At 44.1% G+C, this 27,825-nt stretch overlaps 1 protein-coding gene across 1 annotated transcript in view; it reads right to left on the bottom strand.

Moving 5' to 3' along the window:
* Nucleotides 1-558: 558 nt before the first annotated feature.
* LOC125096200 (phospholipid-transporting ATPase IB-like) overlaps nt 559-27,825 on the bottom strand; it is a 659,532-nt gene continuing 632,265 nt past the window's right edge. The window contains exons 36-37 of the mRNA XM_047722948.1: nt 12,449-12,540; nt 559-6,402 (exon numbers count right to left, since the gene is read on the bottom strand). Coding sequence (XP_047578904.1) covers nt 6,305-6,402; nt 12,449-12,540 — 190 coding nt within the window. The 3' untranslated portion in view covers nt 559-6,304. The remainder of the gene's footprint in view (nt 6,403-12,448; nt 12,541-27,825) is intronic.

The raw sequence follows: 27,825 nt of genomic DNA, 5'->3' as shown, positions 1-27,825 counted from the left end.
TGTGTTCAGGTAGAAGGGGGAAGTCAGAGAGCCCTCCCTTCAGATCTACTGTTTGTCAATGGCCTTTAGTTCAAAATAATCAATATGTCAGAGTAGCATACTTTGGGTGGTGTGTTCGGCACCCATCCGATGATGGTCTTGTCATTTCATGCTCGACAATAGAATCTGAACTTTTCAAATCTCAGATTGCAGGGAAACTGAGATAAACCAAGGGGGAGTACAGTTGATGGGAGAAGCCCTTCTCTGTACGGTTCCTTCCATTGCATGATCAGTCCAACCTCAGATCAGAGCCTTTTGGACTCTGCTCTCATGAAGAGGACTGGGACTTGCGGAGCACGTGTTAATCTACAATTCAGATTTTCCTGCTCTCCTGCCATCTAAGGGCGTTTCCTTGGCCATCAGCTCTCGGGGCAGAGTGTATGCATAGCCTCTATCTACTGACAGAACCTCTGTATTGCTGTCCCAAGTCCCTATGGCATCAGATGCTTACTAGTGCAAGAGCAAATTACAAAATAAAACACGGTCCAATCATTTACTTTAACAAAAGATTTATTTGAAACAGGTTTGTGCAGACATATACCAGTCAACAGGATTGATCAAAGCCACAAATCACTACATTTTCCAAAACCTCTAAAAATACAAGTAAGTGCCCTTCATTTGTATTCACTCCAGGAGGGAACCCCAGTTCCGCTACAACGTGCGGCTGTAATTTAACAACCAGAGGACATTAATAGGACGTGAAAATGGTAACACTTCTAGAGGGAGGGAATAAAAAACCCCCCACACTCCATAGACGCACTCACTACTCTGCTGGGAGCCAATTAAACGTGCCCCACAGCCCTGCTTCCCTCTGCATAACCAGATTAAAACCTCCCTGTCGCAAACAATATTTAAGCAATCTGAGCAGAGATGCGACAGCAGACAGGAGGGCACATGGCTTCGCTGGCTTGAGAAAGACGCCACAAAGATGTTGTGTTCAAACAGCAATTCAGTGACCTGCAGGAAAGAGGACGCACGAGGGCTGCAGACCCAGCTGCTCTTGGAGGAGCCCCCAGGGCACCCCCCTGCAGCTGGCCGGGTGGTAGCAGGGCCCTTCAGAGGGAGGCTTCCTAGGGAAGCAGCGGGCACACTTCTGAACTCAGCAATCGCCGGCAACATGGGAGAAGGAAGGCAGAGGAATGCATGTTGGCACACACACTGATTTTATTAATGAAAAACCTGCAAAGTACCCACTTGTGTGGGGATCTTGCAGGAAGGAGAGAAGCCCTAGGACAGGGCAGATTCTCTTTTCCTGCTTTTTAACTGGTATTTACCGGTCCACCTGTGGTTGCATGGCGGTCTTCGGGGATGACTGAAACCGACACCATCGGAAGTGGGTTCACATCCTCACAGGATGCGAACCTCACATCCACTCAGGCTGTCCCCCTTCTTCTGGAAGCCCCTTCTGGCCCCTTCTCTGCTACTCGGAAGAGCTGGCCTATAAAAGGCCATTGATAAGCTCTCTTGACCCCTCAGTTTCCTGGGCAGTGTTATTTGGATAGCGCTATTACCTCAACTTTCTTCTTCCTATTTCTGTCATAAATCAAAGCCACCTGACACTTTGTTCCTGACTTTTAAAAGGAACAGGTCTCCTTTCTTTCTTTAGCCAGGTCAGAAGAAAGGCCGATGGGCTAATCTTGGGAGCATGTTTTTCTTGGTCTGGAGCCTGAGAGAAAGAGCAGAGTGGATGTCTCTAAGGCAACTAGGGCAAGAGATTGTCATTGAAAATGAGCCAGCCAGTGTTCAAAGAATCACTCTTTTGTCTCCCATCAATCAGGGGGGCAGAGGTGCTTGTCGGAGTGAACAGCTATGGATTATGCTTGGGGTGGGGCAACAGGGTGAGCTCGCCCCTCTTTTCTGCCCCCTTTTGTGTCACAGCTTCTGAACATGTTGGCTCAGTAGCCTTTTCTTCCCGTTGAAGCCTACATGCCGGGTGGCCACACTCAGACCTAACAAGCTAAGAGAGAGCCTTTCACAGAGTGCTAGTGGAGGCTTGGCATTCAGGCAAGCTCTTTAACGTCAAAGGAAAAGTGTACTGTGGGACGATATGGGATGCTGAGAAAAAATAAATGAGTACAACGCATCAAGTTAGAGTATTTCAGGTCTCTTTCTTTCGGGGATACTTATGGACTCTCACCTCTATGTCCCACTGGAAATCCTCAGTGCCATCCTCATTGCCTCTGAGGATGGGCAAGTGGCCAGGATGAGGCTACAAAAACTCCCCCAAGGCTGTGTTGAGACCAACAACTGTCTTGAACCGATGGAACACCAGCAGCAAAGACAGCAGATGTACGTTTTTCCCTCTGAGAGGGGATGGCTGCCTTTTCACTATTTCCAGCATTACTAAATCAGCTAAGAAAAGCCTTGGAATGAAGAAAGTATTTAGCAAATCTGATGGGGGATGCCATCTTTTACCTTGATCTGCTAAACTCATTTCGTCGCCAGTTTATTATTTTGGGCTCTGTTTAACCACAGTTTCCCTGTTCCCATTTTTTATGGATCCCTGGAGATGAAGTCTACATTTCAAATGCTGAGGCCGGACTGCTCCTTGAATTACCTTGGGACAATGACCCTTGGTAGTAAGCCAAATGCCAGCTGAAACGTGTGCACTTCCTTCCCATGTTCAAGCCGAAAGACTACCTTATACCCTTGCAGAGCTTTGCGAACGTTCTATTCAACTTATGATCTGAGACATAAACTCCTAGAAACAGAAATAGGATAAAAAATTCTCTTCAAGAAATGAGATAAAGGGTCATTGTTATAACAAATGGAGATTACAGACTATAGCTTTCTTTTTAAAAAATGCAATCGTAATGCCTGTAATATATACATCTATATGCATTTTCAGACATTAGTTACTCATACTCACTTTTTCCCCCCATTATTCACTGCTTCTTGACAAGTTATCACTGATTTTCACTGCCAGCTCCCTACAGCAAGACCTGAAGCCTTGTCAAGGAAAAGAAAATGTCAACAGAGTTCCCAGCCATGTTCTGCCAAAACTCAGGTTCATGTTTGAGGATATTACTCTCCAAATGTTAAAGCAACAGCATCTCCTTTCTCCAAAGCACAGGTTTTGTATACTCTACTAATTCCCACCCCCAAATAATCACACGTGTGCCGGGAGATGGGCAAACGTAACACTGGTCAAGAAGTCCTGAATATTCCACAGAGAGGCAGGATGGACGCATCAGCCACACCCCAAAATTTTTACGAAGCCCATTCTCATAAGCAATGAGATTGCTTCTGACAACCAGGCAGAAATGGTTGGTTTAGTCTGTTCTCCTATCCTGCCTTTTTAATGGGCACTTTCCCCGGCCCCCCCTTGCTGGTCGCTGCTGGTGTGCAGTGGAACTCAGAGCTAATGCACAGAAGGGCTGCTCTTTTCCTCCTGCAGACTCAGCCAGAATGGAATAAACTCTTAAATGAGAGTCGGTAGTCTGCGTATGACAGCAGACCAAGGCCAGGCCTCAGTGGATTCTGTTACTTTAGCCCAATGCAGAGGCCGGCCTTATAGAGCTGACCAAGTGTAACCTGCCAGCCCGTATGTCACTTACCATGTGGCAGAGTGACAAGTCCCATGTGGCATTTCCACTGAGCTGACAGCCAGAGAATGCAACTTACTCCAGTCCACCCCGCTCCCTGGGGAGGGGCATGTGTAACTCTCTGACCTCAGTTTGAAGATAGGACAAATGACAGCCCCTGAGTTGGCCACAGCTAAATATCATACATCACACGTAGTGACAGCTGCTCCTCCTCGAAGCCCAATTTAGTCATTTGGCCACCAGATAGCTTGATCGCATATGAGAATTAATAGACTAGAAAGGCATCCCCTCTAATATTTTCCTCTATATGCGCGTTTCATTATTGCTAACACTGTTTAGTCCAGTTGTCAAAAGAATCAGAAAACATACTCAAACCTCAGAAAATGTGAACTGCCTTTTAGCCTAAAAAAAATAAAATAAAAAACAAAAAAACCCAAAACAAAACATACACACACCGCGATTCACAAATCTAATTCAGAAGGCTTCAAGTTTAAGAAAGAGCTAAGTGTCTGACAAAGAATGAGTTTGAGTTCCCCTTCCCAGAGGCTTAGTTCCAAATGAAACCAGAGTGAGGAGGCCCACTGAACATTTGATTCACATTTTTGTCTCTCCTCTAGTTTCAGGATATCACTTCTCTGGGTGTCCAATAAAGACCCATACCTCAGTCTGTTGTGTTAATTCCAGGCACATTTTGTGGGGGAGGGTCCAATTCCTGCACGGCAGCCCTTCAGGGATTCATTTCGCTGGGTGCTCTAGTAAAAATGGTTTACCAACTCGGGGAGGAAGGAATGGCAATTTTCTAAGCCTCACCTGTTCACTGCATGTTCTGGTTCCCCTTAAGCCCTCCCTGGATCCTGGTCACGTCATAAGCAAAGGGTTAGTTTTCTTTGTCCGTACAAATCATACTTTAAGTTATTACAATGCCCAATAAGACGTGGATGCTCCAAAAATAATGGGTGAGGAAGCAAAGTGCACTGTTGTTTTATTTCCCAGTTTAGCGCAGCCATCCTCCAGAAGAACGGTGCCATTCTAAGCAGTAGCAACGGCCCAGAAGTATTTGTGTGAAGCCTTCCAAAAGCCTGGTTTGGCAAGCAAGGACCAGAGGAGGGAGCGTGCCTCCAGGCTGGCCATTCATTCAGGGCTCCAGGTGCTCGTGTTCGTGCCCGAGGGCAGGCAAGTTCTGCCCAAACTTAGAAGGCGGGACCCAGAAGTTTGGAAAGTCAGTGATGCAGCACTTCTCCTCCTTATCTTAGAGTCAGGATACTTTCTTTTCGGAGGTGCCTGCGTCTACCACTGACTGGATAAGGATGGGAACCTCATCCATACAGAAAAGGGCATTTTCTTGAAATGTCTGGAAGTCTTGCTGCTTAAAACTGTGCCAGTGTCTTGTTTAGCCTCCCGCTAAGCATTATCACAACTGCCTGGGATTCAGGGCTTGATTTCGAGGAGTCTTGGCTAACATGTCCTCTCTGTCCTCCTCCCCGGGTTTCTGTGTTCCTTGCCTCTCGCTGTCCCCTTTGATGGTGGTCTTCCCCCACCAGCCTCAGGGGCCCCAACTCTCCCACTGGGTTCATTCATCCTGCCTAATTTTAGAGTTACAGAGCGACAGGTGCATCCCTTCGCTGGGGAGACATGCTGCACATTCATTGGTTTCCCAGCAGGGAAAGTCCAAAATGGGGTCTGAACTCCCGAGAAAACACATGTGGGTCTCACTGAAGTGAATGCCCAAGGTTCAGTGGCCTAGAGGTTGGGGAATGAGTATGGAGAGCCTGACCAGAGCGGGAGCGCCGAAGCATTCTACCCCACACTGACCTGCAGGCTTCCCTGTCCTGGGAGAGCAAGATAAACATTTAGAATATGCGCAAATAGCTAGGCTTCTTTTCTTTAGTTCTAGGACAAGGGTGATGGCAGGTGAGATTTCTTGCATCCATATCTGAGTCTGTGCTAGGACAGGAAATAGTGCACGGTTGGGCTGGTTGCGCACCAGCTGCCATGCGCTGAGCACAGCGGTCAGCCATGCAGGAGGTCCGAGACGCAGGAAGCCCGGACAGCCCAGAAGGCACCTGGGAAGGGAGCGGGAGGATGCTCGAACAGCGGCCCGCCTGCCCTGCCGGGAGTGTGGCTAAGAGGTTCAGAGACGCCTTCTCAGGGTTACCAGCCTGATAACAGACATTTTGGGGATTTCACTGCCATCAAGAAGTGTATGCCCACTTCATACAAACAAGAGAGGAATCAGAACCAAGCAAGACATCAACCTGCCTACAGTGGCGTTTACATGCCGTCTGGCGGACATCCTCTGTGACTGAACAAAACAGGAAGGAAGCGTGCCCCCGCTCCAATTTCGCAAGGCGGGTTTCTCACGCAACATAAAACTCTCACCTTTCTCCCAGAACAACTAGTACTGATGTTTAAATATTGGTGGAACATAACGTTTTTAATTTCACACCTCACAGAGCACAGCTGAATGCTTCAGAACAACGTAAACAGAAGTCAGGCCAAGCACTGCGGACGAACTGGAAGGGAACAAAATGGCTTCCCCTGTGGGATCTACTCCAGGTTTGCGAGGGAATGTGGAACTAACAAACTGGTTGGCTAAGGCCACAGAAATGGGTTTTATGGTGTTTTGGCTGCTGACACCAGTCTCTTCTGACAGAGATGTGTTAACACTGGGTGCAACAAACCGCATCTCTTTCCTGGGATCAATCAGGAGGACTCACATCTTATTTCTTCCTCAGTTTCTTTTTGGTGGTGTCATAAGCACGGACGATTTCTTCCTGAGTAACAGCTCCATGCTCTTCTTGAGAGAAGGCATACCCGTCTGCAAGAGGAGCGCACACAGGGATTGGTGAGTTTAGAATGGGGGGAGCAGGCTGGGTTTAGAAGAAAAAGCCTTTGTGGGAGACGGCTGCTGACCTTTGCCACCCTGGGCTCACCAGCCTGAGGTAGGTGGGGACCCAGGACAGACAGACCTGAGGCTCGGAAGGGAAATGTGGGCAGAGTGTGGGGTGGGGCTGGCCAAGGCCTGACCAGACAGGGCCTGACCGGTTCTGGCTCCTGATGCCGAGGCTGGCACGGGAGGGTTCCGGGTGGGGGCTGGGGGGGCGGCTTCTCTGCAGCTGAGCTGGGAAGCATAAACAGTGGGTCACTGATCCGGGTCTGCACTTCCCCAAGCGCCAGTCAAGAGGAAAGGCGACTTGCTCTGCTCCGGAAGTGTCCCCAGCTGCCCGAAGCTGCAGGCTGGCTGGGTACTTTACGAAGCTGTGAGCAGGCCGGGGAACACACACACCATGCTAGTCTGCAGAACCAGCCCTGTGCTTGCGATGCCTGCGGCACTCCTGCTCATACACGGGACGGATGAGGATTGGTAATCAGAAATTACGGCGGGTTCATTTTTGTGGACACAAGGGAAAAGATCACAAGCTAAAGCCAAGAGCCCAGGAAAGCTGGTTCTCATAATCAGTTGCAGTAATAAGAAAAATACTAGAGGCGGCCGCCGACAAGGACCGAAGGCTGTATGTGGGGCCTGCTTTATGTACTATGGAGAAGCAGTTCATTCACTCCTCCCAGCAACCCCATGAGGCAGGGGAGAGTATTCTTCCCATTTCACAGATGGGGAAACTGAGGCATGGGGTGATTTCCCCCACCCCCCACGCACCATGATTCGCCCAAGGTCACAGACCTAGTGAGTGGTAGAGCTGGGAGCCAAACCCGGGCAGTGTTCCTGCAGTACCCACACTCTTCCTGCGTCTCCAGTTCTAGAGAGAGGCTCAGCATTCAGAAGCCCAGAGTAGGGCCCTCCTTCCTAACAGGTCCTTCCCACTGAAGGAGCATTTATAAGATTCTCTCTGCTGGCGAACCTTTCTGGACCAGGGGTATGGAAAAGTCCCACAGTTGGATTAGAATTTCTGACCCAAAATAACAACAATGAAATGTCTGGCAAGGATGACTCCCATCCATGGGTATATATGACTTGTCAACAGACGTGTTCGTTCACGGTCACGTTCTTTGAAGGGGAAAAATAAATCAGACACTGTGCCCATGTACCACCTCCTGGATTGCTAATCATTTTACTCAGATCCTTGGCTTACAAAGGGAAGTTTCTGAACTATTAAGACATAGAGCAGCAGCATATTTGGTGGGGATGGGGAGGAACAAGCTCTGACAGAGGATGCTCAGGGTGACTTTGGACTCTGCATGTGCTCAAAAACCAGAGTCTCTGGCCATGAGCTGGCGTCCCGGCTCTCCCGGCCACTGCCTGAGGAAACCCAAGGGCTCGGGAGGGCCCCCTGGGAGGTGAGGGCTTGTTTGCACAGGTGGCCTGGGAGGCAACTAAGGACCAGGTTAGAGAGCAGGGGCGGGTGGGAGCGAAGACAGAACCCATGAAGGATGAGGACAGACAGGAGTCCTCCTGTAGAGATCTCCAGCTACTGGCTCACCTCCATCTCTAACCAAACCAAATCCACCAACCAAAAAGCTGCACTGTGTGGCAGCCGGCAACCATGGCGAGCCCCATCTGGCTGCCTCTGGGAGGGGGCAGTGTCCCTGGGCTGCAGTGCAGGAACAGGCCTGGAGAGGACAGCCCTGGGGGTGCTGGGTGCAGGGCATTTGAACTTCCTCCTCAGGGCTTTCCACACAAGGAGCCCTCAGAGGAGGGCTTTTCTCTCTTCTGTTCTCTGAGAACTTTTAGATTTTCCCTGATGAGTTGCTTGATCAGTGAGGCCAAGGAGCTGTCCTTTGTCTGGCTGCCCTGGGCCAGCTCCCTCCCTCGCCTGTGCTATGGTGGATCCTCTAGGACAAGGTGCTCCTTGTGCAGCTTTCTGACTGCAGTCCAAGACCAGACACCTTTCCTTGGGATGTTTCAAGGCAGAATCTAGCAAACAACACTGTCTCCTCCAGTCACAAGGCTGTGTTCTGTGGTCAGTATGGATCATTTTTATTCTCTGGTCTTTAAAGGGAACATTTTTAGTAAGTATCTGATGTTTTCCTGTGAGGGCCATGCAGTGGTAGTCTGTGGCCTGCCGTGCCTCCCCAACCTGGCATCGGTGGCTCTAATCCCAAGCAGTGGGAACCCCTTCTAAGTGCTCTCCTTGAGCTGTTCTGGTGACAGGCAGAAGGCCGAAGGTGGCCTTCTCCACCTGCTCTGCTTTCATCTTGGATCTGGGGCCCACGCCCTGAGGCAAGAAGGATGGTTCTAATCCTTGCCCGGCAGTAATTGGCGACAGGACCGTGGGTTCTTTAAGTTTTCTGGGTCTTCTTAGTTTACTGTTCTGTGAAATAAAGGGCCTGCACCAGGTCAGGTCCAAGTTCCCTTAGAGCTCCCACCCTCCCAGTGGGTGCCAGGCTTTTCCACAGCTAACAATATCCAGGCACAGAACCCTCTCCTTCGTTCAGGGCCAATTCACACTCAGCACCAACAGAGGAAGCCTCCACCTCCTTACCAGAGAAGAAGGGAACCTGTCACAACAATGCATCCAAACAGAACAGCTGCTACCTGTCTTTTTTTGGTGGGCTTCTTGGAGAGGGTTCCTGGCAGAGAGGAAGAAATAAAGGGGACTCCCTGAGACAAAAAACCACACATTGTTTGGGAGTGTCCTTTTGGGAAAGGTAGCTGAGCATCTGGAATCGTCTACTCCTTGGTCAGGTGGAAGGAACGAAGGAAAAGTTCTTACTTGTCTCACTTACTCTGTTTTCATTCACATTCTGCCTATGCCTACTGGGGCAGAGACAAAGCTGAGAGCTGTAAGGCATCTGTGGCTTGTATTTGTCTCACTGGCACAGGGCCTTCCGCTGGGATTACTCAGCCAATCCAGACTGGGAAGGGCTTCTGGGTGTCCACTTGAGAGGACCTTCCCAAGCAAATCTCTTCTCTTGGGGTAAGCCGAGACCCAGAGGTCATGACCAAAGGGCTTGTCCAGCAGTCCCCTTTGGTTGTGTCTACCATCATGTTTCCAGAATTTGTGCACTAAGACTTTCCTCACTAGACTTTCTTAGCCTCTGCAGAGACTTAAAGGGAACTCTGCAACTCAAGAAGGAAAAGAGGATGGCTTGGTAGGGTTATCCTGGGACAGAGGTGTCTCCTGGTTCAGATACAATATTTTCCTCTCAGAAACCAGGCCTGGTGGGAGTTAGGGCTATAATGGGAAACATTTTAGTGGGGCAAGAGAGACTATAACCACCCAACTAGCCTCCACCTGTCTAGTCTACACCCCTCAGCCTGATGCACCATCAGGTCACCAGCTTCTGCCTGACGGACACTGAGCTGTCATTTGCATACAAATGGGGAGCTCAGAGGACGCTTCCAGCTTTTTCCCATTCCCACTTTCATTCATCTTTCAGGAAGTCCTGACAGCCACAAAGTAATGATAGGGGCCTGGGGAAAGACATTCATGGACCCAACTCCTGAACTTCCCTGGGCTGGCTTCTTAAATGCTCAGCTGCAGCCAGAAACTGGGAGCAGAATGGGGTAAGGTAAGGAGATGGAAGGGGATGGGAGTGTCTTCGCTGTTTCGTGTTCTCCCAAGAGAACATTTGGTGAAGTCCATAAAACCACGTCATTTTTTTTTCATTATTTTGGAATAAAACTCCCCTTAAGTAGCTCTGATAACATCTTCATGAGAGTAGAAGTTTCCTGTCTAGAAAAAGATCCCTAAAAGCAACAGAAGTGGGGATGACCATGAGGACCATGAGGACGACAAGGATATGACAGTAGGAAATGCTGATCTTAGTTATAAATACTGTGTGTTGGTATTCTGTAAAGAATTATAAATGCCGCCAAGACGAGCTTCCCTTCCAGTTTCCTGGGAAGACAGGCCCAAGATGGTGGAACGGACAGACACAGGAGAGATAGCTAGGCAGAGGCTGAGAGAAGAACGCAGAACTTCTCACAGGCCGGGAATACTTCTGGCCTTTCTAGTTCCTGACAGAACGTTTGGTTATAAAATCAGTTTCTTACTATTGCTGGGTGTTTTTAAAATAGTGGTGTGATCTTAAAGGCTTTTAAAATTTCTTATACTTGTTCATTCTGATTTTCTTTTGTTCTTCAAAATCCTAAGTTAAGAAAATTTTTTTAGTAGTTGTTTTAAGACATTTTATGACGCTTCATGAAAGTTCTTACATGGTCTTTGATCTCAATATATGTATCTTACATATTCTTCCTGGAGTTATTCTGAAATAGTTATTAGAGAAGCAGCAGGGCTCTTTGGCATGAACCCCCAGTTTACAGAACCAGTCCTTATTTTTTTCTGTGTCTGTTAGAGAGAAGGTGCTTTATATACATTGTCTTGAAGCCTCACAAAGACTGTGTCAGATGTGTATTGTTATATTTTTCCCTTCTAGGTGTATATTATTAGATTTCTTTTTGTCCCCCCCAGTGGAGGAAACAGAAGTTTAGAGAAATATGTATGTCACCCAAAGGTAGTCAACTAGTGGCAGAAAAGACCGTCATATCTCACAGTTACTGGACTCCCTATTGGCAGGTACTATTCTAGGCTCTTCATATAAATGATTGAATTTAATTCTCCCCCAAAAACCCAGTTCTTACATCATCTCCATTTTACAGATATAGAAACAAGAGGTTAACTTACCTAAGTGCACAAAACCGTGACAGAGCTGGAACAGGACCCTGGAACAGGACCCTGGGGCAGCCCAGCTCCAGAAACGGGGCCCCCAGACCTCGCTCCCTGGACTAGACCATCAAGCCTCCTGAAAGGACCGCTCTCCTGGCTCAGACCTTGGCTGGGACCCAGCTCACCAGCCTCGCTGGGCCAGTTACTACATTGACCTAAGCCTCTGCCAGGTGCTCTTGGGACTGACGCCATCCCTGGGATGGGACATGAAGCATGTGGGGCGCCACATGGAGTTGGTCTTTGCCATGTTGGTATTCCATGTTGGAAAGTAAGGAGAAGGAGACCATCCCTTTCCTTCTCTCTGTTAGAAAATCTGTGAAGATCTGCTGATGGGTGGAGCTCAACCAAGCATGACACAGACCCCTCCTACCTCTACTGTGGGTACAAGGATTCTGCACTTCTAAACCATTCTCGTTTCCTTCTGAACACCTCAGGGAGAGAAAGGGAAGCAGGAAGCAGTGTTGCTGAAAAGATGCGATGTGCACGTGCAAGAGAGGGGGTTCTGGGAAAAGATGTGGGATTCGGAGGGGCAGAAGCAGGGGACAGATAACATGCCAAGAGACCTCACTTGGGGAAGGCAGAGATAAGCCCCTCCAGAAGGAAACCTGTGCTAACAATGCCCCCCAGCGGGGAGTCAAGTGGCTGAATGGCTGAAAAAGCCCCCCAACTCCTGTGAGCTCTGCCAGCCATCTCTTTTTCATGGCCTCCTGCCCCCTCCCCTGGAGTCTGGCCCATCCCCTCTGCTCCCCACCTCATCTAGGTCGGGTCTCTTCAGCAGAAACCAGGCCTGGCCTCTGGTGTTGAGGGGGGCACCCAGGCTAGACCCAGGCAGCCTTCCTGGGAAAAGTACAGAGATTTTTTTTTCCGCTCGGTGATTGTCATTGTTTCAATTAATAAGCTAATTTTAACTAAAATAGTAACTATTGCTATCTTTGGGGGCAATAATCTAAAAGTAACATAATTTCAGTCTCAGAACAAAATCTTTTTGGGAGGCTGACAGAAGGATCTCGACCACATCAGGATTTTAAGTTTCAGGATTTTGTCATTCAGACATTTGATTGGGTCCCAGGGAATTTTCTACACTCAAGCCACGCTTGCCTCCAGCCAAACTCACAAATTCCACTTCCTAATGTGGGGCTCAGGCTTGGCTTTGGTTTCCAGCCCTATCAGCACCAGGAGGCTTTACCGAAGCCACCGCTCTGGGGTTGGGCTGAGCGGATATGGCCAGGGGCTACTTACGGGGGACACACTGATGGATGGAGCCTCCCCGGAAGAGAGTGGGGGGTGTCTTCCGGCTGAGCCTCTTCAGTAGGCGGTCACGTTCATTCATCCTGCAGGTAGATCAAACGCAGTCAGTCCCAGTTCATGGGAATACCTCTCTAAGTGCCTCACCCAGGGACTCGAGGTTGCAAAAATAAAACAGACAAGGGAAAAGGCTTCCTCACATCAGGAAAAACGTCCAGGTTGGCAAGCAGCTCTATTATTTACAGTAGATGCTATCTCGACACCTTGAGTGCACCGCTCCTTCTTCTAAAAGGCGCTCTGTTTCCAGTCTATCCTGTACATAATGCCTCTCAACGCTGCCTTCCTCTTAATTGAAGTGCACTACAAGTGCCCTTTCATACCAGGAACACCCTTGGCTTTCCAGAACGCTTCTGCAAGCAGTGATCTGTTTCTAGGGTAAATGTCTTAGAGCCTCCGTTCCACCTGCAGCCGCCTCTCCCAGAGCCAATAAACTCGACCAAGGGTGAAAGCCTCCCCCAGGGTCCTTGGGTCCCCAGCAAGAGACTGATTTCTTTCTGCACAACTTGTTATTTTGAAACAGTGAATATAAAGGTGAGCTTTCTTGTAAAACACAAGGATTAGAAACTCTCTCCTTGCCTCTCCTGAAATGACTCCCTCCACATTTGCCACCACTCTAAGGAAATATGGAGCACAGCTGTTGTTTATTCTTCCAAAGCAAAAGGGGGGTGCTTTAAAATTGCCCAGGTAGGCCAGAGGGCTTTGCTTTCTTATCATTACAATGTCACTTTGCTTGCCCCAGGAGATTCCTGGGCTGTGGGAGTTTGCCACTGCCCTCTGATAACGGGCTGAACTGTGTTCCCCCCAAATGCATATATTGAAGTAGTAATCCCCAGTTACTTGGGAATGAGACTGTATTTGGAGACACAGTCTTTAAAGTGGTGATTAAGTGAAATGGGGTCATTAGGGTGGGGCTTAATCCAAGGTGACTGGTGTCCTCTTGAGGAGATGAGATTAGGATACAGACAACCCACAGAAGGAAGTGCATATGAAGACAAAGAAGACAGCCACCAACCAGCCTCAGAAGGACCAAACACTGCCAGCACCTTGATGTGGGACGGCCAGCCTCGGGAAGTGGGAGAAAATAAATCCTTGCTAAGTCACTCAGTCTGTGGTACTTTGCGACAGCGGCCATAGCAGACAAATCCATCCCAATCTGCTGTTTGTGGGAACGTGAGGTCACAGAAGCTGTGGCGGCCTGCTGTCCCAGGCACCTCCCCGTTCCCAGTGTCTGTGGGCCTTGAGCTGGAGGAAGATGGGTCTCCTGACCAGAGTCCACTTCACAGTGACCTCAAGGGCCTCAAAAGAAGAACGGGGCCCAAGGTACTCTCAATAGTTCTCAGAGCTGAAGTTCATTTTGCCCTGAGTTTCCAGAAGAGAACATTTTCTGATTATGTTCGTTGAAAGGACAATGTTTAATTCATCACCAATTAAAGGTGAGCCTCAGCTAGCTAAGCTTGGCAAAATGGCTGATGAGGAAAAACACTTTTTCTATCCCTTCACACTGGCTTTCCCTTCTCTCTCATGACTTTTTCTTCCATGGGCCAAATTAATCTCACCAGGCCCTGCTGAGCAACTGCCGTGGCCAGTAGGCAGACAGGAGCCAATGAACGAGGAGGAGCCTGTGAGTGTGCCATCCCTCCAGGAGCTCGCTGCCCTTGACAGGCTGGGGCTCCCTGTGCTGGCTGCTTTTAGGACAGGGGGAGGGTAATGAAGGGCTGTCCTCTCTGTGTGACCAGAGAGGTCATGTGCCTCCATGAAGGGCACTGCCAGGCTCTGCCCAGGGCGTTATGTGAAGAGTGGGCTCCCAAAGGCTGGGCTCCCAAGGGCAGGCTTTCCAGCCAGGTTGTGGTAAGGAAAAGGCACTTGCTCCCCAGGAACCTGGTGGACGGACTCAGCCTACGCTCTGCTAGCACACCCCCTCCTCTGCCCCAGCCATCCCTGTCTTCCACGCTCAGGTCCAAAAGCTCTGTGTGGCAATGAGAATGTCGCAGGACCACAGTGGGAAATCACACAGGTTGGTCTATCACTGGGCAGGTGAGGAGACTCAGCTGTACCAAATACAAAGGTCACAGGATGTGTTACCGGCACTGTTCCTGCCCCTGCCTCTGTACCGGGCAGATGTCCCTAATTTCCTCATGAAATGGTATGTGCTTCTCTCTTTTTTATAACAAAACACTCCAAACTCATCGAAACCAGTACAATGAATGTCCACCAACCTATTCAGCTTTAGCAAACGATAGGTCTACCACTTGACCCCTTGTTTTAGAGGGACCCACTCTGTCCTGCAGCCCTTCCTGCCAGGTGGCAAAGGCTCCACAGAGCCAACAAGACATGTCCACCCAGAGGCCATGCCTGTCCTCCGGCTCAGGAATCTGGGACACCAAAAATCCCTGTTGAGCAACATCTCTCCAAGCTGGCATCCAAGGCCAGCCTGACTTCCTCACTAGCTCCGTCTTCCTAAGAGCAGATCCTATAGGTGTGGCCTGTGGGTGGCCAATGGGTGGTTCTTCGCGTGGGACATGTATGGACAAGGGTGTCCAAACACATGTGTGCAACTCCCTCACGGTGCAGGACAGAGCTGGGGTCTGCTAACTCTTCTCCATGCCACCACTTTCTGGCTCCAACCCCCAGAGAATCTGGGAATCACAAAGCACCACAGTCTTTTTGAAGGCATATTAATCGAGGTATATGGCTATTTGTCAGCTTGAATTACAACTTTCACATTCTCAGACGGGGTACTTGGTCTCCATTTGCACTCTCACACCAAGTCCTGTCCTGGTGAGAACCATTTCAAGAAAATGTTTAAGTGTGTGTATATGTGTGTGTATATATATATATATTTATTTTGTAATCTCCACACCTAGTGTGTGGCTTGAACTCACGACCTTGAGGTCAAGAGTCCCATGCTTCTCTGACTGAGCCAGTCAGGCACCCCTACTTCATATTTTAACAAAACAATAAAATCTCAAATATAAAGTCTCTTACATTCCTCCCATTCTCTTCCCTTCTAGTGTAACAAGGTTATAATCTCCCATCAGATATTCGCAAATGACACTAAAGACAAAGGGCTGATATTCAAGATCTATACAGAAGTCCTCAAACTCAACACTCAAAAAACAGATAGTCACATCAAAAAATGGGCAGAAGACATGAACAGACACTTCTCCAGTGAAGACATACAAATGGCTAACAGACACATGAAAAAATGTTCATCATCATTAGTCATCAGGGAGATTCAAATCAAAACCACATTGAGATACCACCTGACACCAGTTAGAATGGCCAAAATTAACAAGACAGGAAACAACAAGTGCTGGAGAGGCTGTGGAGAAAGGGGAACCCTCTTACACTATTGGTGGGAATGCAAGTTGGTGCAGCCACTTTGGAAAAGAGTGTGGAAATTCCTTAAGAAATTGAAAATAGAGCTACCCTATGACCCTGCAATTGCACTACTGGGTGTTTATCCCAAAGATACAGATGTAGTGAAAAGAAGGGCCACCTGTACCCCAATGTTCATAGCAGCAATGGCCACAGTCACTGAACTGTGGAAAGAGCCAAGATGCCCTTCAACAGACGTATGGATAAAGAAGATATGGTCCATATATACAATGGAATATTATGCCTCCATCAGAAAGGATGAATACCCAACTTTTGTATCAACATGGACAGGACTGGAGGAGATTATGTTGAGTGAAATAAGTCAAGAAGAGTCAATTATCATATGGTTTCGCTTATTTGTGGAGCATAAGGAATAACATGGAGGACATTAGGAGAAGGAAAGGAAAAGTGAATTGGGGGAAATCAGAGGGGGAGAAGAACCATGAGAGACTGTGGACTCTGAGAAACAAACAGGGTTTTGAAGGGGAGGGAGGTGGGGGATGGGTGAGCCTGGTGGTGGGTATTAAGGAGGGCATGTATTACATGGAGCACTGGGTGTGGTGCATAAACAATGAATCTTGGAACACTGAAAAAATAAAATAAAATGAAATGAAATAACAAAAAAAGAAATAATCTCCCATCTCTGTCATACTTTGTTTACATATATGCAACAAAACTAATACTTAATCATGTTCTAACATATGTCTAAGTAGTGTCATTTATTTTATACTTCTCATGTATCACATTTTTCTTTGCTCTTTCTTTGTTTCTTCTTTCTTATATTCTGGTTAATTATCTACTCATTTAGAGGACTAGTTCTTCACAGGTAATCTTTTTTTTTTTTTTTTAAAGATTTCATTTATTTGACAGATCACAAGTAGGCAGAGAGGCAGGCAGAGAGAGAGGAAGGGAAGCAGGCTCCCCACTGAGCAGAGAGCCTGACTCGGGGCTCAATCCCAGGACCCTGAGATCATGACCTGAGCTGAAGGCAGAGGCTTTAACCCACTGAGCCACCCAGGTGCCCCGCAGGTAATCTGTCTTTTTCTTTCTAGATGCTTTTAGAATTACTCTGTCTTTAGTGTTCTGCAGTTTTGTTGCAACACTTAGGTGTAGATTTGATTTTATACCCTGCTTCGCTGCTCAGACCTAGAAAGCCACTGTAACTCAAAAGTTTATCTTCCTGTGTGGAAAACACTTTGAATACTGCCTGTCCCCAATTCTCTGGTTTTCTTATTTGGGGCTTCTGTTATATATAATTCTATCTCCCACATCCCAACATCTCTAGATTTTCCATTTCCTTTTTTTCTTTGTCTTTATCTAAACTATTATTTAGCTGACTGGCATGCTTTAAGTTAGAATCCTTTTCATGTTTATCTTCCAGACCCACCTGTTCTTACATATTGTCTAACTCTTGCTTTTTGATTTCAGTGTCTTCTTTCTTCAGTATTTTATAGATTCTCTCAGACATTCCTTGCATCTCCTATTCTTGGGGAGATGTAAGGGGGGCTACTAACTGTCTGCCATATTCCATGACTCTCCTTCACTGTGGTTTATTTACTCTGTGTGCTCTAGTTACTCTTCAGAATGATTTTCTTTTGCCTCTGCCAGGATCCTATGGGTTACATCAATTTTTGTATTAGCTTAGTTCCTATAGCATTGGGAACAGTCTAAAATTGGAACTCATACATAAGCATGGGCTTCCAGTTTCTAGTGGGTAATTCTTTCCTCTGCATTGCTGCTTTGTCAAACTAGTGAATAAAATGTTTCTAGTTTCTGTTTCATTAAAATAGCAGCCTAACCAAATGTGCAGCTTTGTGTATAGGGTTTTCTTCTATCTCACATGGGATTGAGGTTTTATCTTTCCTCTCTCCTCTCTCTGCATTAATCTCTGAACCATCATTCCCTGTCTCTTATGTGGTCTGATGTCCCTTCTTCAGCTTCATCTCCCTCTTAGCCTCCTGGCTTTTGTGTCTCTCCATTTTTAGCATCTAGGTTTCTGTGTGCTTCTTTTGAACTTGATTACATATTAAAAGCCTTCATTTGTTCTTATTTCACTGAGCATTTCTATGCATTTGGAAAAGTTCTGAGTCAGCTTAGTCTACCATATTGACTTTATCTGGTTTTGGTGAATAATTTATATTTCCCTGACCCAATTACTGGAAAACATTATGGCTACAAAACAAAGTCATAGTACTGTTCCTTCTCAAGTCTTGCCATCCTTAGAAACAACCTTTTCTGGAGACCCTTAAAATAGCAACATGTCTGACAAAGCTTTGGGTAATGAAAAGGATCTTAGAGCTTATAAAACACTCTAGTGGTAATGTTTGTGCCACTGGCTTCTCTATGTGCTCCAATGTTGAAAATGTAAAGGAATATTATTTTCCCAATTTCCCTTTTTCTTCTCTGTGGAAGAAAATAAAAAGCATTATGAATAAATATAATTAACATTTCTCATGAGCAGATAATCTTGAAAAAGCTCAAGATAGAAAGGGGTGATAATGATATTTGTCCTTTATAGTATTGTGGCATCTACATATGTTTTAGAGCTATCTACTCAGACACAGGAAAAAAGGTGAAGGAAACACAACCAAGTATTTGGTTAATTTTGAATAATAAGAAGAAGAGAAAAAAGGAGTACAAATTAGCACAGGGGAGGACAATTTAAATCTGTGAGATTTTGGTTTAAAAAAAGGAGAGAGAAGCCTCAAGAAAATACTGGCAAACTGAATTAGCCACATAATAAAAGGATTAAACACCATGACCAAATAGGACTTATCCCAGGAATGCAAGGATGGTTCAACATATAGAAATCAATCAATGTAATATACCACCCATTAACAGGATGAAAGAAAACCATCATGTAATCATCTCAATTGATGCAGAAAAAGCATTTGACAAAATCCAGCACTCTTCCATGATAAAAATACTCAGCAAACAAAGGACAGAAGGGAAATTCCTCAACACAGTACAGTTCATTTATGAAGGACCCAGAGCTAACATCATACTCAGTGGTGAAAGACTGAACGCTATGTCTCTACAATCAGGAAGAAAACAAAGGATGTCTGCTTTCACCACTTCTATTTGACAAACTTGTTGAAAGTTTTAACAAAGCACAACTGCTTTTGTCTAACGACCAAATTCTTATAGTCTTTTTTGCAAAAATGGAAAAATTTATCTTAAGATTCATAGGGAACTACAAGGGAACCCCTAATTGCCAAAATAATCTTGAAAAAAAAAAGTTATAGGACTCACATTTCCTGATTTTGAAACTTAATATAAAGCTATGGTAATAAGAACAGTGTGACATATGGGGCGCCTGGGTGGCTCAGTGGGTTAAGCCTCTGCCTTTGGCTCAGGTCATGATCCCAGGGTCCTGGGATCGAGCCCCGCATCAGGCTCTCTGCTCAGCAGGAGGCCTGCTTCCCCTCCTCTCTCTCTCTCTCTCTCTCTGCCTGCCTCTCTGCCTACTTGTGACCTCTCTCTCTGTCGAATAAATAAATAAAATATTTAAAAACAAAAAACAACAACAAAAAAAACAGTGTGACATTGTCATAAATCAATGTAATGTAATTAAGAGCCTAGAAATAAACTCATATATATCTACAGTCAATTGATTTTTGGTTAGTTTACCAAAATCATTTTATGAGGAAAGAATAGTCTGTTCAGCAAATGGAGTTTGGAACAACTGGATTTCCAAATCAAAAGACTGAAGTTGGGTCCTTACCTGCAATCATATATAAAAATTAACTAAATATGGACAAAAGACTTAAGCATAAGAGTTGAAACTGTATAAATCTTAGAAGAAAACAAAGGAGTTATTTAATCTTTATAAATTTGGATTTGGCAATGGTTTCAGAAATATGACACCCAAAGCACAAGCAACAAAATAAAAAATAAACTGGATTTCAGCAAAATTAAAAACTTCTGCTTAACAAAGGACATCCTCAAGAAAGTAGAAAGGTAACAACCATGAAATGAGAGAAAGTATTTGCAAATCACATAACTGATAAGGGCTTAGTATCCAGAATATATCAATAATCCTCAATACTTAACAACAAAATAGACAACCCAGTTCAAAAATGGGCAAATGACTTAAATAGACATTTATCCAAAGAATAAATATAATGCACAATAAGCACATGAAAAGACATTCCACACCATTAGTCATTAGGGAAATACAAATCAAAACCACAAAGAGACAACCCTTAACATCTACTAGAATGGCTATAATTCAAAAACAAACAAACAAACAAACAAAACAGAAAATAACAAATGTTGGAGAGGATGTGGGGAACTTGGAAGCCCAGCACATTCCTGGAGGTAGGGATGTGACTCCTGACTTCTGGGTTGTTGAGTTCAAGCCCCACGATGGGTGTAGAGATTATATAAAATAGTAAGTTTCACCCTATGTGAATTTTACCACAATTTAAACAAAAGAAAACTCAATTAAACAGAAAGAAGAGGGAATGGGTCCTGAATGGAAGTCAGTTCCCTCCCATAGCCTGAACTGTTACTAATGATGTCATCATTACATTTTACTTCTCTAATGGTGGGTGATGCTGGAGTTAATGTGCTTTCTTTGATTGCATCCTATCCTAGCTGTAGAACATACGCTGACTGTGACTTACGGATAGGAAAGGTATATGTAACATACATTCACCAAATGTATGTGCACTCTCGGTGCCTCCCCAGTAATGATGGTGAAGATCAATGTCATAGAACTCCATACAAGCAGGCTCTACTTAGAAACTGACACATCCTAGAGGTGGGGGTGTGCTCCTGTCTCAAAAAAAAAATGAGCAGTTTAGGAAGGAGCAGAGAGCTAAGAAGCATTACGTTGGCGAACAATAAACTCATGTCCACATTTCTGTCAGGCTATTCCGGCAAAAACCCCACGTACATAACTGCCAAAGAGCAGGGACATGGAGGATACAGCAAATAATTGCAAATCTGTTTTTAGATCTTGTCAGTAGTTACAGCTGCTAGGAATCACAGCTGAAATACAAAGCCAAAAACAAATTGGTATTTTTAGAAACTTATTTTTCAATTACTGCCGGACCATATTCAAAGCATAAATCTGACAAGTTCTTCAAGAAAAAAGCTAGTCCAAAGTACCTTTTCCTTTGGTAAGGCTAAACATCTACCAAACTATCAGACTACTGAAATTCTAACCTACTTTTAAGGCTCCCTAGAGAATGAGATTTCATAGCCTCAATTGGTAACTTATTTTATGTCTTATAATCTGAACATCAGAAACTGAGAAGCTTGTAGGCTCAAGTGCATTCCAGACCTACCTAGACCTTTGTAGGATCAAAAACCTTGCCTTAGTTAAACAGACTAATGTAATGAGTGAAAATAACAAGAATAAAAACAAAATAGGTTTTCTAAGATTCCAATAAGATAGGAGTTATGACCCTAGAGCTAGGAGCCCTTCATGAATTCTGTTCCATTAGATGGTAGTAAATTATTTTCCTTTTCCCTTTCTGCCAATCCACACACATCCTGCTCTTAAAACCTGACTTCCTTTCATTCAGCAATTATGCTGCACCCATGATGTGTGAGACCCAGTGCTGTTCCTGCCCTTATGAAGCTCACAGTCTCTGAGGTGATCTCACGGTGTAGACACATATCATGGCAAAGGTGATGAGTGCCACAGTGGAGATTACGTGGGCCACAAAAGTGGTAAAACTGAGGGGTGAAAACTCGGGAGAAAGCTCAGGAAGGCTTCAGGAAGTATCCACACTAAAGTTGCATCCTGAACCATGGATGACTCCTTATTGGTCATCCAGATGGAAACACAGAACAACAGGTTTAGTGAGAAAGACAATGAGTCCAGCTTTGGATGTGAGGCTTCAAGTTGCCTCTGAGACATTCAGAAAGGCCATGGGGTATTGGGGTCTAGAGAGGTCCAAGCCAGAGATGCCACTTTGGATTCTTCAGCTTGTGGAGATCCACAAAGACCAGGGAGGGTGGGGAGGCACTGTGAGGCGTGATTCCTTGAAGCACCAACATGTCCTCTGAGGCTTCAACCAAAGGGTCTGTTCTTTCAGGGACCAAGTCATACTGTCTTTGCATTCTTCACAGCCCCCATCCTGGGCTGAGAACCTAGGATGTGCTTACATGCATAAAATTGCATTTGTGCTCTATATTTGATGATTTCATTGTCTTATTCTATTTTATTCTCGTGTGTCTCCACAGCCTGATTCTGCCATCATTTGTCTCTGCATCTGTCCCAGCGATGCCCAACACTGGGCTAGGATAGAGTGGGCTTTCTAATAGCAGCCAAGATGAATTCCTCTGTATTATTCTTTACAGATGACAGTATAGGGACATCATCCCAATTGTCTGCCAGAGGAGGAAAGTCCCCCTCCAAATTCTAGAAGAGACTGTGAGAAACTAAACCTAACAAAATAACTCCATGGCCTCTACAGGGATATGATACTATATTTTGTTAAGAATTCAGATGACATGGAACAGTTGAAAGACAGTCTGGCTAAGGACTCAAGGTTAACTAACTTAATACAAATTCCATTAAAAAATAAAAGGATAGATCCCTCCTGTCCTTCCTGGTCTAAAGTCTCCTCTGACCACCACAACTGGGAACTGGAGGGAAGAAAGGCTTATACTAGCAATGTGCTTATGTTCTTCCGTCCAAAGTCTTGGAAAGGGGGTAAGGGGTAAGCGGACTGTTCTGGGTGTTGGAAGAAATGTCATTCTCTTACAATGTGGATTAGGTAATTTCCTATCAAAAAGACAAGTTTGTCCTCCAAGGAGTTGTAGTGCCAAATTAAGCAGTGAATTTGCAAGAGGAAACAGCAGATCTGCAGCCTCAAGATAGATGGAATCTGTCTGTCGACAACCACCCTGGGTCAGAACATAGGTGATGCACAAAGCCAACCCTGTTGATGGACAGAACTGCCCAGAAAGGGCAGAAAGGCCCAGGAAGCCTTTAACAAAAAAAGAGGGGTAGCTGACATTGAAAAGATTTAAAGGCAAAAACAGATAACATGTGATCCTTTTCCAATGTGTCTGCTAGTAGGAGTGATAACTTAAATAAACCAATGCAGTTGGGAGGAAAGTTCAAGAAGAAACAGAAACTAGCAGCTGGCAACCACATTGTCCTTTCACTTAAAACAGCATCTTGGATGAAACTGGTAAAAATGGCTTCTCCTGAAAATTAGTACTGCATTACCATATCCCACTGACTTTTAAAAAGTTAAAAAAAAAAAAACAAAACCCCATATTTAAAAGACATTTCTGTCCAGAGAGACTTCTGCTTTTAGGAAGATGGAATAGATGTATTTCCTCTGTTCCTTTTGCTAAGTACAGCTGACAACCCCGGACATTATATATAAAACCAACAGAGAAAGACACTAAAAAGTAGAGAGGAGAAGGAACCTCAGAGCATGAGAAATCTCAGTTTTCTTTTGGCCTCACAGATCCCAGAGTTGGAGTTGAAAAGCCTGGCAACCCAGAAATGCCATTGGGTGCAACCAAAAAAGCCCAGAAAGAAGTCTGTTTTCTCTAGCCAAAGGAACAGGAAAGGGCAGCCTAGCAAGACAGAAAACTTTTAGACCATAAACACCCAACACCACCCTAACACTTCGGGGGAGAAAAGAAAAAACAACCGTGGCTCCACTTCCACTCATGCCAGCCAGCAAAGACCAAGTGGTGAGCCTAGACTTCCACCCTTATGAGGGTGCTACAAGGCAACTTAGCCCTACTGGGATGGTGACAGAGGAGGCCAAGTGGAGACCTGGGATTTACATCCTTGCCAGATGATAATGAGGTCTCTGGCCCCCTGTTGTGTCTGCAGGGATAACATGGGAAGAGTGATCTTCTGTCCCCACACCAGCAAAAGAAGGCATTCCTTCTCCTCATCCTTTGTGTGGTATCAGAAGAGGCCTAATAGGGAATCAGGACTTTTGTCACTGCCCAGTAGTAACAAGGGCATACCCTGGCCCCTCCCCTGTGCCTCACCTACCTATTTCTAGAGTGTCTGTGGAGATAGTGTGTACAGCAGGAACTCCATCCCCACCTAGCAGACTTCAGTGGAGGTTGATTAGAGTATCTGGATGACTTCTACTTAGCAGGATCCAGAGTCAGCTCTTGTGTGGATAACATGTAAGATGCCCATGTTTCATTTGAAAGTGACTTGTCATAAAAAGAACCAGGAAGATGTCCAAATGAATGAAAAAAACCCAACTGATGTCAACACCAAGATGACAGAGAAGGTGGTATCATCTGACAAAGTTATTAAAGCAGTCGTGATTAAAAATGCTTCAGTGTGCAGTTAGGAATATGCTTAAAACAAATGAAAACAAAAGAAGCAAGCCTCAAAAAAGAAACAAGATATAAAGAAGAGCCAGTTGTAAATTTTAGAACTCAAAAATACAATAACAAATGAAAAGCTTGGTTGATGGGCTCAATAGCAGGATGGAGAGGAAAGAAGAAACAATTAGTAAAAACAGGAAGGGAGAAGAGTAGCAATGACTGAGTCTGAACGACAGACAAAATAGATTGAGGAAAAAACTAACAGAGTCTCAGAGACCTGTGAGAATAAAAGAAGATATAACATTCATGTCTTCAGAGTCCCAGAAGGAGAGGAGAAAGAAAAACACTCAAAGAAATAAAGGCTGATAACTTCCCAAATTGGTGAGAGACATAAACCTAGAGATTCAAGAAGCTGCATAAATTCTAAATGTGATAAGCCCAAAGAAATCCAGCCCAAGGTAGATTATAATTAAATTTCTGGAAACTAAAGACAAAGAAAAGATCTCCAAAGCAGTCAAAGATAAATGATACTTTACCTATAGGGAAAACCAATTAGAATGACAGTGGATTTCTCATCAGAAACTATTGAGGCCAGAAGTGGCATAATATTTTTTTAAGTCCTGAAAGAAAAGAACTGTGCACTCAGTGAAAATATCTTTCTGGAATGAAGAAATCAAGAGATTTTCAAATGGAAGGAACTAACAGAATTTGTGACCATCAGAACTACCTTACAAGAATAGCTAACAGAAGATATAGAAACAAAAAGGAAATGATAAAAGAAAGAATTGTGGAAGGGACATCAGGAAGAAACAAAGAACATGGTAAGCAAAAATATGAGTACATACAATGGGCTTTTCCTTTCCTCTTGAAGTTCCCAAATTATAGTGACTAAGTTAAAGCAAAAATTATACACTGTCTGATGTGGTTCTAAATGTATATAGAGAAAATAGTTAAGAAAATTTCAGAAAAGTATATTATATCTGGGGGTGGGTAAAGAAATGTAAAAGGAGGTAAGGTTTCTTCACTCAGACTGGTAAAATAATAATACCAGTAGGCTATGATTAGTTATGTATATATAGTACATAGAACAACAGTAAAAAAAAAAGAAAAAGAAAAGCTATACTGTGAGGCACATTCAAAAATACAATAGGTAAATCAAAATGGAATTCTAAATAATGTTCAAATAACCCACAAGAAGGAAGGAAAAACAAAACAGAAATGAAAAGCAGAACAAACAGAAAACAAAAGATAAAATGGAGAATTCTACTGGATCCTATTTTCCCTGGAAAATTCTATCAGATATATTTAAAGAAAACTTAACACCAGTTCCACACAATCTTTTCCAAAAAATCAAAGAAGGACATTTTCCAATTCATTTATGAAACTAGTATTATCCAGACAGCAAAATGATTTAAAGACATTAACGAAAGAAAAAAAGAAAACCATAGCCAAAACTCCTCATGAATATAGATGCAAAATTTCTGAACAAAATATTAGTAAATGCAATTCAGCAATAGATAACAATAGCAACACCGCATGAACAAGTGGGTTTTATTCTATGGATGCAACACTGGTTTAATATACAAAAATCAATCAATGTAATCCACTGTATTAACAGACTAAAGAGGGGGAAAAAGTACGTGATCACTTTGTAAGATTCATGATTTAAAAAACAAAGTAAAAACTCCTAGCAAATTAGGAATAAAGGGGAACTTCCTCAACCTGACAAAGAACATCTATTAAAACCCCACAGCTAACACCATACTTTGTGATGAAAGACTTATCCCCTAAGATAGGGAGTAAGGCAAGATTGTCCATTCCCACCACTCTTTTTCAGCACAGTGCTGAAAGTTATAGCCAGTGCAATATGGAAAGAAAAGGAAATAAAAGCAATATGGATCAGAAAGGAAGTAATAAAAATGTTTCCATTTGCAGATGATGTGATGGTCTAGAAAAATCCCAAGAAATATAAATAAGAAAATACCAACACATATATACACAAGCATATAAAACTCCCAGTACTAATAAGTGAGCTTGGCAAGGTTCCATGATATAAGACCAACATACAAAAGTCAGTTGTATTTCTATGTACTAGCAATGAATACATGAATCCTGAAATGAAAAACATGATGCAATCTATGATTGCTCAAAAATACGAAATACTTAGTGTAAATCTAACAAAATACACACAGGACTTAAACACTGAAAACTACATAATGTCGACAAAAGAAAGATCTAAATAAATGGAGAGACATATCATTTTCATGGATTGGGAGACTCAACATAATAAAAATACTAATTCTTTCCAAATTGAAAATATGTTTAATGCAATTCCTATCAAAATCCCAACAAGATATTTTGTAGGTATAGACAAGATTACTCTAAAAAATAGACAGAAAAGCAAAGGAGCTAGAGTAGGTAAAACAATTTGGAAAAGAAGAATAAAATGGAACGGATCAAGATCTAGGATATGGTAATCAAGACAGGATGGCATTGGTTGAGGGAAAGACACATAGATTAATAGACTGGACTAGAATAGAGAACCCAGGAAAAAGACCACAAAAACCTACTTAATTTTGGACAAAGGTGTAAAAGCAATTCAATGAAAGATACTCATTTCCACAAATGCTGCAGAGCAACTGTGCATACACAGGGAAAAAGCAAACCCTTTCTATAGGTTTCCATCTAATACAAAAATTAACTCAATATGAGTCACAGACTTAAAGCAAAATATACAACTACACAACTTAGAGAAAGAACAATCAGACAACATATTTGGGATCAGAACTATGCAAATAGTTCTTGGGACTTGACATCAAAAGGAAAATCAATAAAGAAAAATTAAATTGGGCTTAAACCCCCCCCCCCTTTTTTTTCTGAGAAAGATTCTCTTCCAGAGGCTGAAAGGACAAGCTACAGAGTGGGAGAAAATGTTTGTCAATCACCTATCTGACAAAGGACTAACAGTCTAGAGTATATAAAGAACTCTCAAAACTCAACAGAAAAAAAAAAAACAACCCAAACCCAGGGAATCCAATTAGAAAATGGGCAAAAGACACGAAGAGACATTTCATCAGGAAGGATATAGAGATGGCAAACAAGCACATGAAACGATGTCAAGCACCATTAGCAATTAGGGAAATGCAAATTACAACCACAATGAGCTATTACTACACACTTACCACAATGGTCAACGTAAAAAAAAAAGTGACAACAAATGCTGGCAAGGATGTGGAAAAATTAGGTCACTCAAAAATTACTGGTGGAAATATAAAAGGGTATGGCCACTCTAAAAAACATGGTTTGGCATTTCCTTAAAAAAAAAAAAAACACATCACAACCTTGTGAATATACTAAAAACCACTGAACTAGATACTTTAAAAAGTTAAAGTTTCTGTATTTGAATTATATGTAAAAAGAAAAAAAATCAGATAAACCTGAGCTATGTGCAGCCCAAACTACTACCCCACAGAATGGAAAAACAAAACAAAACAAAACAAAAATCTACCTAAATATTCAACTACCACAAACCCAGCAGTTGCACTCCTGGACATTTATCCCAGAGAAATAAGGACTTACGTTCACAGAGGAACCTGTAAACAAATGTCTACAGGAGTTTTACTCATAATAGCCCCAAGCCAGAAACCCAGATAGCCTGT

The sequence above is a fragment of the Lutra lutra genome, chromosome 3 (genome assembly GCF_902655055.1).
Source record: "Lutra lutra chromosome 3, mLutLut1.2, whole genome shotgun sequence".
Taxonomy (NCBI): Eukaryota; Metazoa; Chordata; class Mammalia; order Carnivora; family Mustelidae; genus Lutra; species Lutra lutra.
The sequence above is the reverse complement of the archived record's forward strand: the minus strand, read 5'-3'. Positions and strand labels throughout refer to the sequence as shown.